Below are 14,420 nucleotides of genomic sequence, written 5' to 3'. Positions count from 1 at the left end.
ATGAAAGTGTTCTCAAAGCTGGTAAAGGTGCAGCTAGTCTGAATGACTTTGTATACTGCAGGGTAGCTTGTGGATTTACTCCAGGTGGAACTAAAGTCTGATTCAACACTTGATTATATTTCACATCATTCATCCAGATCTGTGAAGTAACTAAAGTATTAAATACATGCAGTGGAGTAGAAGTACACCATGTACCTCTGAACTGTAGTGGAGTAGAAGTACACCATGTACCTCTGAACTGTAGTGGAGTAGAAGTACACCATGTACCTCTGAACTGTAGTGGAGTAGAAGTACACCATGTACCTCTGAACTGTAGTGGAGTAGAAGTACAAATTAACAACAAAATAAAAAAGTCTGAAAAAGTACAAGTGTCTCAATAGTGTACGTGAGTAAATGTACTTAGTTACTTTACACCCAGCCCCAAACTAATTGTTTGTATACAGACAAGGCATATTGGACTCAGAGGAATAAGAGAAAGGTTTATTCTGTGAAAACTACAGCTCTGTATAAATACATGTTTTCAGGTTTCAGGGCTTCCGGGAGAAATTGGCACTCTTACTATGACTCCATGTTGTTCTCGCTTGTTCTCTGTCCTTTGTGGGGTTCATGACTCGGGTCTGAGCTCCAGCTTCAGCACATTACGTCTAGTGGTGCTGCAGAAGGGTACGTTCACAAGATTTAGTGCTCAAACAACATGACGACATTAACCAATACAAACAAACAAAAACGTTTTTTCCGAAAGAGTTATTTAAACACAGCAAAACATCTCTGGATCAGCTTCTCTTCGCTCCATTTTTTTATATCATTGTTATTTAAACATATTTTGCACATTTTCACTTTTGGTTCAAAAAATAAGAATAACTGTTAGTTACAGTTTCAAATATCAACTGAAAAAGTGACAATATATATTGATCTCGTGTTCCCAAAATAATATTATAATATCATTTCTAATCGCTCATTAAGAAATACACCAATTTGAGGTCACATATAAACAAAAGCGGGGAACTAAAAACAGAGCAATGTGGACCACTTGTTAATGGGACATAAACAATAACGTTTTCATACTTAAATTCGATTTGCACTAATCTGATCATCCACCTGAAGTGCTTCATATTTGTTGTGTTTGCAATGTTTTATTTAAATGCTGACTCATGTCACATTGGAAAAGTTGTTATTCATTTTGGGGTTTTCCGGATTTGCAGTATATCAAAACTTCAATAAACACTCATCATTTACGTGATTAAAGCATGTTTCAAATGATGCACGTATTTGTTTGGAAAAATGTCGTGGTGAGAATGTCTGCAGTTTGTGTCAGGTGGGATACGTTGGTGGAGAGACCCTCCAGGCCAAACATTGTTCTCCATCTTGATGAGAAAACAGAATCCTTTCAAAAAAAGAAAGTGATTCTAGGCGTGTTGAATAGTGCTCCAGCTCATCTCTGCCCCCCCCCCTCTAGAGAGGCAGGTGAAGGGAGTAATGGGAGCCGGCCCCCCGGCGGACAGGTTTGCCCACCCTGCCGATGACGGGCAGTTTGTGGGCGTAGGCACGTGGCGGGACGGCAGGAAGAGGCGGGGGCGGGGCGAAGTTGGTCTGGAAGGGGCGGCGGCCCTGCAGCGCCGGCCCATCTGCCGCCCGCCAATCAGAAGGTGAACACCGGCAGTCCTGTGGGAGGGGGGTGAAGCGAGCTTTGGGGAAAAACGTCTCGGGACAGACCGGCTGAACGCTGGCCGGGACGGGACGAGGAGGATCTGGAGCGCTGCACCGAGGAGGAAGAGGAGGAGGAAGAGGAGCGAGCCAGGGACCTGAGGAGAGAGAAGAGAGTTAGCATCATTCAGTCATGAAAGGGACGTACGAATACTGATGGTTCTTTCTGTTGTGATTTATTCGTCTTTTATGTCAAGGAAACCGATACATCTTTATAATAAAAAAGGTCTTTCATCCCTTTCTCAGAACCACTTTAAACGAACACAAATTCAGTTTTACAGATTCATTAAACTACATTTAATAGACTAGAGGAGGGAGAGGACCTCCCTCTGGAGGGACTCAGGGACCTCAGCCTCTGCAGACCATTTACATGCATCGACCTATAGAACACACTACAGGAGAGGGAGACCCAAAACACGTCATTAGTTCTCTCACCTTCCTGGTCCGGTGGCTGCCAGGCTGGGTGGGGGGGGGTCGGTGCGAGGGCTCCCGTCCTGCCTGGGGCTGATGTTGAGGTTGGCCGTCAGCTGGGGCATCTTTCGGGTGGTGTCTGGGTTGGAGGCGGGGCCAGCAGGCTCCTTCTTGGTGTCACTGTGCTGAGACAGGGTGCAGGGGGGGCTGCCCCACCCGGGCCCCGTGCTGAACCGGACCGCCAGGCTGTCCCCGAAGAAGGAGTACAGCTCGGAGTACATGGCGGGCAGGGGGACGGGGGTCCACTCCTCCCAGGGGCAACCGGCCCCCCCCCGCCTGCAGGTGGCTGGCGATGCCCAGGCGGCGTCTGACAGAGGCTCTGGGGGGGGGCTGAGGCCAGGGGAGCTCATCCTGTACCCCATGGCACCCCCCACAGAGACCTGTGGACCCCCAGACCCCCCCTCTGCAGGCTGACTCAGAGACAGAGCCTTCATCTTCAGCAGCCGCTCCACCGCCACCTGCAGGACACACAGGGAACTCTTCAGGGATGGGCGTCAGTGTAATGCTACATTGCTATAGACTGTGACATTGAAATATCAATGGTGTGAAAAACATTACTTTAAGCATTTCTCTAGGAGTAGTAAGAGTACAAAATGTCACATGTACATTGGACGATAAACCAACCAGCCGGGCTGGACCCCTGCGGTACTAACCAGGATGGCTCCGTACACCTTGTGTCCGTCGGCTTTGACCTGTGCGTTGGACACAGAGTAATCGTCCAGCACCGCCTGCAGGTTGGCCCAGTACGCAGGGAGGTGAGGGAACAGCACCCTCTCTACAGCCTGCCAGGAAACACACAGAGTCCATCAGGTAAATGCAGAACAACCAGATGACTGATGTTCCCAGAGGGCAGCAGGGAGCGTACCTTCCAGCCCAGAGCGTGGAGCCCCACCACGGCCCCGTAGTGGGAGCAGAGGGGCCGCACCGGGTCCGACAGAACCTTCTGCAGGGACAGGAGGATCTGATGGTACAGACCGCTCACCAGGTCACCGTGAGTCCTGAGGGAAACACATTAACAGAGAAAGGACTTTGATTGGCCGTTCACCAGACTGGCTGACACCAGTGTTGGGTGTTACAAAAGTAACGGAGTTACATAATGTATGACTTTTTGCTGTAACGAAGTAATGTAACGCATTACTAATGACATGTGGGTAATATATTACCCGTCACAATGCTCAGTAACGCAGTTACAACACATTTTAACCCCAAATTAAATGGTGTTTTGTTTTTTAAGAATTTACAAACATAGCGAGACATTTCGACACCAGAGACAAACTGTGCGGGTAGATTAGTAAACCTGGTGTTTACCCTTCAGGCTCATCAGGATCCCTCCGCTTCACGTCGGGTCCCTGATCCGCCTGTCGGGTGTTCTTTTCCCCATGAGGACCGCCTCGCTGCACATTACCCCGCTACACGGCCCATATACTAACACACTACAGAGCCCATTCCGTGTCCTGTTAGTGTTTACTTTCCTGTCTGCCTTCTTCTGGTGATTTATCTGACGTCTTTTAACCTCTTTTCCTTTCTCTTTCTGGATCCTCCTTAGCAACCTTCATTATAGTCCTTGACAGTGGACTGTACTGGATTAACAACGTGTCACATGTTAAGAATTTACAATCAGAATCGAGTATTCAACCAAGCCGTGTAATACAAGTTGTTAGTAGCCATTCTTTTGCGGTGATTTTGGTAAAGTAACTCAAAAGTAACTAAAGTAGTGTAACTCATTACATTTCAGAGACAGTAACATTGTAATGTAACTTATTACTTTCAAAAGACAGTAATAAGTCATGTACTGTATTACATTTTGGAAGTAACTTGCCCAACACTGGCTGACACACACTCAGCTCTGAATGTGGCCACAGTTTGGGAACAGGTTCGCCCTTACAACTTTAGATAGTCAAAATGTCATTATTTGTTTGTGCAGCTTGCTCATCTGTGCAGGTGGCCCGCAAGAAGTGCAGCTATTCAATTAGAAATGATTCCATGAGGTGCTGAATCATTTGTGGTAACAAAATAGTAGAAATCTCCATAACAATGTACTACAAAGCCAAAAATAAATGGTAAACTGCATGCTGTGTGTTGTAAAGTATGTGATCTGTAATACTAATGATTATGGAGTTTTGTACTAACCCCTGCATTTATATGCATGTTATTTATGTGGTCTTTTCAACCTCTGTAAACAATGAAAACAGTACTTTATTTCACTGTGCAGTATTGCATTTTAGATGATTGTTTATCCTATTCTATTTACATGTAGATAGACTCCTGCATTGGTCACTTACAACATTCTCCACATTATTTGGCTATTTATCTTTTATTTTCACATCTATTGTTTATTTCATCTGCATTACTTGCACACTGGTCTAGCAACATAGTCTGTGCCATTTTATTCTACCGTTTCTTCTTGCACTATTTTAAAATGTTAAGTCTAATTGTTTTATTTCTTATATTTATGTTGCTTTGTTTGAGGAGCCTGGGACTTCAGGTTTGCCATATCTCCCCTGTAGCCACTGTGCATATGAAAATGAAGCCCTTTGAATGGTGAACAGCAGCCTGGTGGACCCCTCACCAGAAGATGTGGCTGAGCAGCAGCGCGGCGTAGTCCCGGAGGGTCCAGTGGTCGTTGAGCGGGTTGATGGAGGCGGCGAGGGGCTCCAGGATGCAGTACATGACGCTGGACACCAGGCTGCGCACGTACGAGCCCAGGTACAGGTTGGGGTTCTGGACCAGGCTCTTCACCATGTGGAGGAGCCGGTTCAGCTGCTCCAGGTCGTGGCTCACCGACTTCACCTGGACACACACACACACACACACACACACACACACACACACACACACACCACACACACACACACACACACACACACACACACACACACACACACACCACACACACACACACCACCCACACACACACACACACAACACACACACACCACACCACACAACAACACACACACACACACACACACACCACACACACACACACACCACACACAACACACACACACACACACACACACACACACACACACCACACACACACACACACACACCCACACACACCACACACACACACACACACACACACACACACACACACACACACACACACACACACACCACCACACACACACACACCACACACACACACACACCACACACACACACACCACACACACACACACACACACACACACACCACACACACACACACACACACAGTCAACAACCGGATAACAGTGAGATCACCTACGAGCTGATGGGATGGACCTACCCCACTGATGACGTAAACAAGTATGGCAGGAGGGCGGCGATCTTGGAGTTGGACTGGAGGTCCAGCAGAGCCACCTGAAACAGGAGAGATGTTTAGCTGGACCAGGGGCCTCAAACTCAGTTTAGTTCAGGGGCCACATACAGCCATGTTTGATCTCAAGTGGGCCGGCATAATAACCTATAAATAACAACAACTCCTTTCCTTTGTTTTAGTGCAAAAAGTACATTGTAAAAATGTTCACATTTAATGAACTATATTTTTACAAAACATTAAGAAAATAAGTACAATTCTACAATTATCTGCCTCAGTTGATCATTTACACATGTGCATTACAACTCACAGATCACAGGGTCTCACAGAAACATGTAGTCACCGGTATCTGGAACTGATCAATATAGTCATTTACTTTATTGGTCAAAAGTCAAGATCTAGAAATTATTTGACATTCATTTCCATCTGTGTAGTAATCCTGACACACAAGCATACAGACTAAAGGGGGAACTATTAAGGAAGAAGGTTCAGTATCCCCTGCCTATGACAAAATATAATAAAGTTGTGAAAATTGCAGTTAATGTCTTCTTTCTAATTTCCACATTTGGAAAGTCACAATGCGGCCGGATTGGACCCTCTGGAGGCCTGGTTTTGGCCCACGATCGTTTGACCCCCCTGAGCTCAACCCTACATCAGTGTTCAGCAGAGCTTTACCTTCATGAGGTGGGGGTCCTCGCCCAGGATGGCCCGTGTGATCTGCTGGTAGTACTTCAACAGGTCCTCTGATAGAGTCTGCACCGCTGAGGGAACTGGGACAATTCAACAGTGAGGTCAAACACCTGATGCACAATAAAACCCTCAGTTCACTGGTAGAGTGTAATACAGGGATCAACCTACAAAAGGCTCCAAATGTAACCCCTCCCTCCATGTTGTGTGTTGCAGCCTGCCAGTGACTCAGCTCTTTGTTTGCGTTATGTTATATATTTACATTCAATTCACGGATCAACGCCAGGCTAACAACCTCAAAAAGGGTTCTATATCACTACCTAGCGTTTTGGCATGGGGCAATGTGAACAATGCATATCATGATTATCCTGTCCAAAATAATTGCGATTCACTCGATTCCACATAATCCTCCGAAATGACTTGAAACTCAAATGGATCTGAAAACACTGGAATTGATTATAAAGTCATACACATTATACAAGTCTGTCCTCTTTGACGTACTAATCTCTGCATGTTTATAAATCAGGCGCTTTCTTTTACTTCTCTAACATGATGGGTCACTTCTTCGAGGATATTCATGATTATTCTGTAATGGTGAGTGTTTCTTTTATTGCAGGAGTGCAATATCCGATATCATCCAATCCTGAGTTGCAGTTGTTTTACGTGATCGGGCACAAGAGTGTAATTTTCAGATTGAAACCTGGTATTACTACAAAGCAAGTGACTTTCACCTGCCAACAGTGATTATAGTGTTGAGAGGAGAGGCAACATCCCCTACCGTGTGGAGCATGTTAATAAGAAAGGGTCTCAGTCTCACCTGTCCCCTGAGGCTCCAGGTTTCCTTTCCCATCCAGGTAAGACACATTTACTGTCAGGAGAAGAGAACAGGAGAACTGACCAGGAGCACATTCCTCCAGATGTTCAGCATCAAAGAAGCATCTGTTCTGTGGGTCTTACCTCGCACCAGGGTCTCCGCACAGCCTTTGGGAATGTTGGTGGCCAGAGCCAGCTCCACCAGGTTGATGTCCCGGTCCTCGATGAAGAAAAGCTCTCCTTCTTTAGCTGAGCGGAAAGGAAGAGCATCCTGGGCGCCGTAGCCACATACAGCCTGATGAACACACAGAGACTCGTGTAAAACTGACCCTGTAGACATTACTGGAGACAGACGGTGGTGTGAACAGCATCCTCACCTCCACGTTGCTCCAGCGCAGAGCTCTGTTGAAGTCCTCCACCGTCAGCTTCCTCCTCTTGGCATGTCTCATAAACTGATGAGCTGCTCTGTGTGGCCACAAAACACATCCACTGCATATCAGACAATGATGTGATACATACTGTATTTGTCAATATGTGTGTGTATATTTCCCTCCACGTACGTGATAACCCACCCAACATCCACCTCCAGAGTATGAAACAAGAATAGCCTTTTAAGCATAAATGTGATGATTGCTTCCGACTCAAAAGACTCATTTTGAGTCAAGCAGTGGTGTAAAGTAACTAAATAGATTTACTCAAGTACTGTACTTTTTTTGCTACGTTGTACTCCTCTACAGTTCAGAGGTAAATGGTGTACTTTTACTCCACTGCATGTATGTAATACCTTCAGTTACTTCACAGATCTGGATGAATGATGTGAAATATAATCAAGTGTTGAATCAGACTTTAGTTCCACCTGGAGTAAATCCACAAGCTACCCTGCAGTATACAAAGTCATTCAAACTAGCTGCACCTTTACCAGCTTTGAGAACACTTTCATGATCAATCATTATAAAACATATCATATATATTATTCTGAAATGGACCAATCTGCACAACGACTACTTTTACTGTCGCTACTTTCACTATATTTTAATGTCAATACTTGTTTTACTTTTACTTGAGTAACATTTGAATGCAGGACTTTTACTTGTAAGTACACAAATATTCCTACACTCTGGTACTTCTACTTTTACTCAAGTATAACATCTAAGTACTTCTCCCACCTCTCCCACATATTTGTTCATATGTGTCAATACTTCATAAACAGGCTGGTTACAATCATAGCGTGTAAAGATACATTTAGTGTAGGGTATCACATGTTTGCACTGCTGCAGTGATCTGTCCATGCACCCGGGCTGCACCGACCTGAGTCGCCTCCCTCAGCCGGTAACACACATCCTCCGCCAGCAGTGTGGCCACATCGTCGCCGAGCTCCACGCCTGAACTCTCGGCCATGAGTTTGACGGAGTCCCGAGAAACCTCGGCGAAGCGTCGCTCCTCCCGGTCCGCCATGCTCACGGCGACCACTCAGAAACTGAAAGGAAACAGCACCTACGTTAACGTTAAGAGCTACCGTTGGCCGTTTATAAGCCCTCTACATCTCCTTGGACACGAACAAAAAGCGGAGAGCGACAGGTATTTTTGGAACCTCCGGGCCTCCGTACAAAGCACTTCTACAACTAGTGTTAAAAAGTTTAGATTTAGATTATGAACATTGAGTCGTTATTGGTGAATAAGCTATGTCCCGAATTTACTAAAGCACATAACAGATTTGTTGCAGGTATTTACCCTTCATGTACCCGTAATGTATTAATGATATTAGTTCAAACATTGAAAATCACCAAATGTTTTAATGGGCACACAAGTGTTGGGGTCTCTTCACATCATGCTCACAACATGAAATCAGGGTTCCATCTATCAGCTGGAACAAACTATTTTATGTGACTATTGTGAACATTAGTCAAAGTTAATGTGACACCGATACAACTACACTAGTCCGGTGTGTACATGTCTGTAACTGCATCATTTGGGTTATATCAGAGTAAAATACAGTGAGGCAACAATCACGTTACTAGCCGGAGCCCATAACAGTACCGGCTGTAGCTAGCTACAATCATTCGAGATGCTAATAACTAAAGTTAGCTGTCTACGGATAAAGAAAACGCCATGCAAAATCTTGGTATTTTAACAATACTTTACCTTCTTATCTAGAACGGCTGAATATCTTAAGAGGGAACGTTTTACATCAGCGTAGCTATACACCTCAGACTGTAAACATTAGCCACTCCATTAACAGTGTAAAGTTAGAAAGCAAAACATATGTACATCCGTCAGACCCTTCAAAATAAGACAAGCCTGGGGAGCCCATTCCGTCGGTTTCTGAATAGTGTGACGCATGAGTGTGACGCATAGGGATCACATAACCTAATCTACTACGGATGAGGTTGTACAGCGTCAACGTTGAGGTAATGCATTTCAAACGTTTTCTTGAATTAACTGAATATATTTGACCTAAGTGCAACATCCGGTTTAATATAGGTAACTTGACTCTGCTTGGGTGCTGACATCCTTCCGTATACTAGTGACGCGCTTGAGTTAAAGGCTTGTGATTGGTGAATTGAAACGCACTGAGCTGCAGATTGGTTAATTGAAAAGCAGTTAGACAGGCAGCTGATCCTGTTGAATTGAGGGCTCACATGGGTCAAATGAGAACACGAATATTATATATATATATATATATATATATAAGCGCCAGTAAGACTCGCATTTTAACTGTATGAATCTGGCATCTGATGTTAAAAGCTGGGCTTCTGTCTTTGCTGTTCTGGTCCCAGGCCTTCCTCTTGATGTTGGAACCTGGATCCAGGGATGTACAGTGTGTGATGAAAGGAAGGAGCAACCATGCAATTTGTTGTCCACAAGAATCCTAAGAGTAAAATTGTGCTCAGACTTTCATGCCTACATTTCAGGTGCAAAATAACCCCTACTTGTGACAACCATGCTATGAGCATATTTATTTAACATGTAAAACAGCTTGACCATTTTTTAAAATTAAAATGTCCTATACCCTAGGGATGTGCAGGCCATTGTCAGTCAAACTGGAAGGGCTAAATAGAAACATTACTGTCTGAAATATTAGAAGTAGCAGTAAGATTTCCTGTTATTCTACTGATCAGACAACTGATGTATAACTACTCCGTTCTCATACAAAAAAAAAAATACAGCTGCATTCAGTTACATATTTGGCATGTGAAAAGGTTTAAAATCTGGAAACCATAGAGAAAACCACAACATGAAAGTTAGATTAAAATTAGTTTATTCATGATTCTGAGCTCAGACATCTCATTTACTCAGTTCATTAATAAGTATTTACAATAGTTTAAAAAATATACATTCATAGCATCAACTTTAGATTTTCCACAGACCACTTGATCTGCAATTGAAAAGTTCTTGTCCCATCTAAACTGCTGACACACAAGCTCTCAAGTCAAACAACCTTAATTAAAAAATATAATACATTCCCTATGGAAAGGGGAAGGATTTAAAAAATAAATAAAAAATGTTTCCATAAGGTTTAATGGAGCTGTGTTGGTCAGTGCTGATGCTGGATTCTAACTACGACCACTTCCTGTCAGAGCGCCCTGTTTTCCCAGATCTCCTGCACCTTGCTGCTCTCCAGCTGCTGCAGGTGGAGGACCAGCGGCAGCAGCAGGTCGCTCAGGTGCTGGCTGGAGAAGGTGAAGGCGTTGTGGGCTGTGACCTCTGCAGTGGGGGTGTTGACAGAGGAGGCTGATGGTGGAGAGGAGGAGGTGGAAGGAATGGATGAGCAAGAGGGGAAGAAGGAGGTGGGGGAGTCTAAACCAGGGGACAGCTGGGGGAAGAAGGTCTGCTCGGGGGTCTTGATCTTGTTGGGGGAGGCCGTGCTGGTAGCGGCAGCGCGTTCCGTACAGGCAGAACCCGAAGGAGCTGAAGGTGCGGCACAGAGCTCCCCGAGGCTTCCACTCCTTGGCCTGGGGGTGGAGCTGGGGGCTGGAGACAGATGGCGCTGGAGGTGGAGTCTTCTCCACGACGTCAGGAGACTCCAGACCACTGCCGACATCTCCACTCTCTACATGCAAGAAGTTACAGCGGGTTCCAAAGGGACAGACACCAAAGGAGCAGAAGGTGCGGCAGGCGACGTTCCTGCGGTGGCGCAGGGAGGGCCGCTGCTCGGTGGAGCTGTGGACGAACAGGCAGCGGTTGCCGTAGTAACAGTGGCTGGTGGTGTGGAAGCTGCGGCACAACTCAGTCTTGTACTTTGGGTGGCGGAAGGGCACGTGGAGCTCGTGGAGGCCGTGGGCGAATTGGGCAGCACTCGGCGTACTTGCAGAAGCCGTTGGACGAGTAGCTGGTGCAGAGCTCCGTCTTGTAGCGAGTGGAGCACACCCAGGGGATGAGGGGCGGGGAGGAGGAGTCCACCAGGGGGAGCAGGGCCTTAGCCAGGGAGAGGCCTTCTACACCAGAGTCTCCATCAGAATCCTCGCTGGACAGCAGGTTGTCCACCATCTCCTCGTCTTGGTAGGTAGGCAGGAACAGGGCGTCACTACTGGTCTGCAAGAAAGATAAAGAGCGGAGATTGGGTTAGCATGGTATAAAAAATACCTGCTCTGTCTACGTACAGGAATCTGTTCCCATGGCTTCTTAAACTTCATGTAGTTGTAGAGACAGTTTGCTAGTGTAGACCATATGGTCCAAGTTCAGGAAAAACCTCAATCTGCTGCTCTTTTAGACAACAACATTTCAGTATGGGAAATTAGCTCACAATTGAAAACAAAATGGTGCCCATGGCCTGTACATGGTTTGAGTAAACAATATCACAATGCAATGGGTAAGATGACCCAGAGGCCCAACATCCAATACTCTATAAAGCAACTAATTAAGGCTGTTAGGCAGGGGTGAAGAAAACAAATATGTTTGATACATCTCTGGTGTTACGTCTGGGCTTGCCTTTGAAGCTCGCCAATTTAGAGTTTCTCTTCATTTCTGTTTTATGTGTTGCTGGCATTTTATAGCCATATTTTAATATATTAGTAGAGTACTTGCTTTTAAAATCAAAACTCTATAGTGTGAAGATTACAGCTCCTCAATGTTTAACCAGCCCAGCAGAATGGAAAAAACACAATATACTGTCAGCTGTTACCTTACATCTACTTTCATTGAGGCTGCATTGCATGAATATGGTTATTACATCAATTTTTATAAAAAGCCATAAACATTCAAATAAATATGTTTTCCATTTGTACCTCTATACTTTTGCTGTAACAATGTAAATGTCCTCTCTGTGGGACTAATAAAGGTATTTTGATTCAAAATGTTACTCAAGTCTACCAACCTAAGCCAATTAAGTCAAAAGTCTAGACAGCATTGCAATAGTAGCTTGACTTACCTCAAACATGGCTGCAGACGGATGGAGTTGCTCGGAGGATTTGGGAGGTAAACGGCGGCAGAACAGAGCCTCAAAACCGGACTGAGAAACAGAAGGCCTGGGTGTTGTTAGAGGAATGGCACTGGACCTAACACTGCTGGGTTGTTATGGAGTCACAAGCAACGAATGAGTGTTCTCCGTGCGTCTTTTAAACCGGCCTCAGCTCCCGCCTTCCACATCAAATAAGCATCAGGTGTGCTCGAGCTGTACGTCACGAGCCGAGCGACCAATCACGTCCGGGCGCGGGACACGAGCTGATGACCCAGTGAGGTAGGTATTTTACATTAAGGTGAATACATTCAATCAATGTGTATGCATTTATGGGAAAACACGTGATTTATGACATTGGTCGTCGGTTAATACTTCATATGTTACTGTTCTATGCACGTACTTTCATTTGACTGATTTTCAAAAGTGTGTTTCCTGTCCTTGACAGAGAAATAGCTAATTAGTTTATCACATGACTCAATCAACATCCTCCACTGTTGAAGGTGAATGCCTCACATTAATTTAGGTTTGTCGAAATTAACACCTCATGCAGTCGGAAGTAGATCAAACAAAGCTTCTAATTAAAAGCCGTCTGGTATAACACAGCTGAGTACAGACTAATATTTCCTTTAGCTATTTGTTTAAGCTTTTCTTTATCAGACCCAAAGCAGAAAGCCTTTTATATTATAGAAGAAAATCAGTGGAAGGGTGAAATACATATCTATATCCAATGAACAGTGGTGTAAAGTTACTAAGTACATGTACTCAAGTGTACAATATTCACATAGGCCTACCTGCACTTACTGGAGCAATTGTATTTTATTCTACATATACTTGTACTCCACTACATTTTGGAAGCAAATAGTGTACTTTTTACACAAGTACATGTATTTAACACTTAGGGCCGGCCCTAGACATTTTGGTGCCCTAGGCGAGATTATGATTTGATGCCCCCCTCCCCCAAGCAATACTCAATAGAATATATAAAGAATAAATGAAAAATCTCTACAAAAAAACCAATACACTACAAAAACTGAAACGTATTGACATGTTGGTTATGTACATAAAGAAGGTTTCAAATGTATTCATTATTGTATGAACATGTTTTAATTGGGGGGTGGACGTCACATCCACTCCGCCCCCCCCCGGAAAGATTTGTTTTAACATTTTTTAAATAAAATACTTCAATCTGGTGCACTTGGAGCAGAATTACTAGAGACCAGGGTTGCGTTCCAATAGTCCATTTAGCTTAGGAACCTTCCTAACCAAGTGAAATGACCCGGAAGTCCCTCAGTGGCAGCCATGATAAGTGCCGTTCCAATTCTCTAAATGAAAGGAAAGGAGGTTTCAAACTTCCTTTATAACCTCCTTTAGCTTAGGAACCACTGGACCTCCCTTACCGAAAGGAGAGGAGAAAATGCTGCCCCACAATGCATTGCCGCCGCAGCATTTGCCGTGACACAACAGTCAACAAACGATTATGACCGAGAAATGATATCATGAAAGTTACGGTGCTTATTAAGCATTTTAAAACATATGTGGTAAGTTGCCAAAGTGCTTTGTTCTGAACGTTCATCAGTATTATAATCAAAGAGAGAAATATGAACGTTACTTTTTACTGAAATGATCAAATAAAGTCAACATTTCACTGAGCTGTGTGGGGTTTGTTCAACTTTTAAAAGATGTTTGAATGGTGATATACACAGTGATAGATGTTAAGGACTAACGTTTATAATAAATACATCTGTATTGATTTTAAGATCTTTTCATACAATCATACGTATTGGGATCATTTGTATTAATGTGGACCGGAGGGAGAGGGTGACGAGCAGAAGTTTCACTTTCCTTTTTTATTTCAATTCCAACTTTGGTCCTGAAGAATATGTTTCTCTGTTGTCCACGTTCATAAAGCATAAAGCAACAGCGTCAGAGCACGGTGCAGAGTCTCTGGATGAGTTTACAGTAGTCCCTCGTTCTTATTGAACATCCATGTTGTAGTCCGCTGTGTAGAGAACTGTAGTTTCCATAGTTTCCCCACAGCAG

General features: G+C 44.4%; 2 protein-coding genes across 2 annotated transcripts; both read right to left on the bottom strand.

Moving 5' to 3' along the window:
- Positions 1-465: 465 nt before the first annotated feature.
- Positions 466-9,228, bottom strand: taf6l (TAF6-like RNA polymerase II, p300/CBP-associated factor (PCAF)-associated factor). The gene is given in 15 exon segments (XM_034224802.1): positions 466-1,610; positions 1,613-1,642; positions 1,645-1,802; positions 2,140-2,633; positions 2,829-2,957; positions 3,041-3,173; positions 4,745-4,965; positions 5,453-5,472; positions 5,475-5,526; positions 6,158-6,252; positions 6,987-7,037; positions 7,127-7,277; positions 7,360-7,442; positions 8,287-8,459; positions 9,125-9,228. Coding segments are annotated over 14 exon segments (1,926 nt in total). The 5' UTR covers positions 8,438-8,459; positions 9,125-9,228; the 3' UTR covers positions 466-1,452.
- Positions 9,229-10,224: 996 nt separating this feature from the next.
- Positions 10,225-11,515, bottom strand: cth1 (cysteine three histidine 1). The gene is given in 3 exon segments (XM_034224859.1): positions 10,225-10,838; positions 10,840-11,271; positions 11,273-11,515. Coding segments are annotated over 3 exon segments (912 nt in total). The 5' UTR covers positions 11,471-11,515; the 3' UTR covers positions 10,225-10,556.
- Positions 11,516-14,420: the final 2,905 nt, after the last annotated feature.

This window comes from Gymnodraco acuticeps, unplaced genomic scaffold (genome assembly GCF_902827175.1).
Source record: "Gymnodraco acuticeps unplaced genomic scaffold, fGymAcu1.1, whole genome shotgun sequence".
In the NCBI taxonomy this organism is placed as follows: Eukaryota; Metazoa; Chordata; class Actinopteri; order Perciformes; family Bathydraconidae; genus Gymnodraco; species Gymnodraco acuticeps.
Note: the sequence above shows the minus strand (reverse complement) of the source record. Positions and strands in the feature narration are given on the sequence as shown.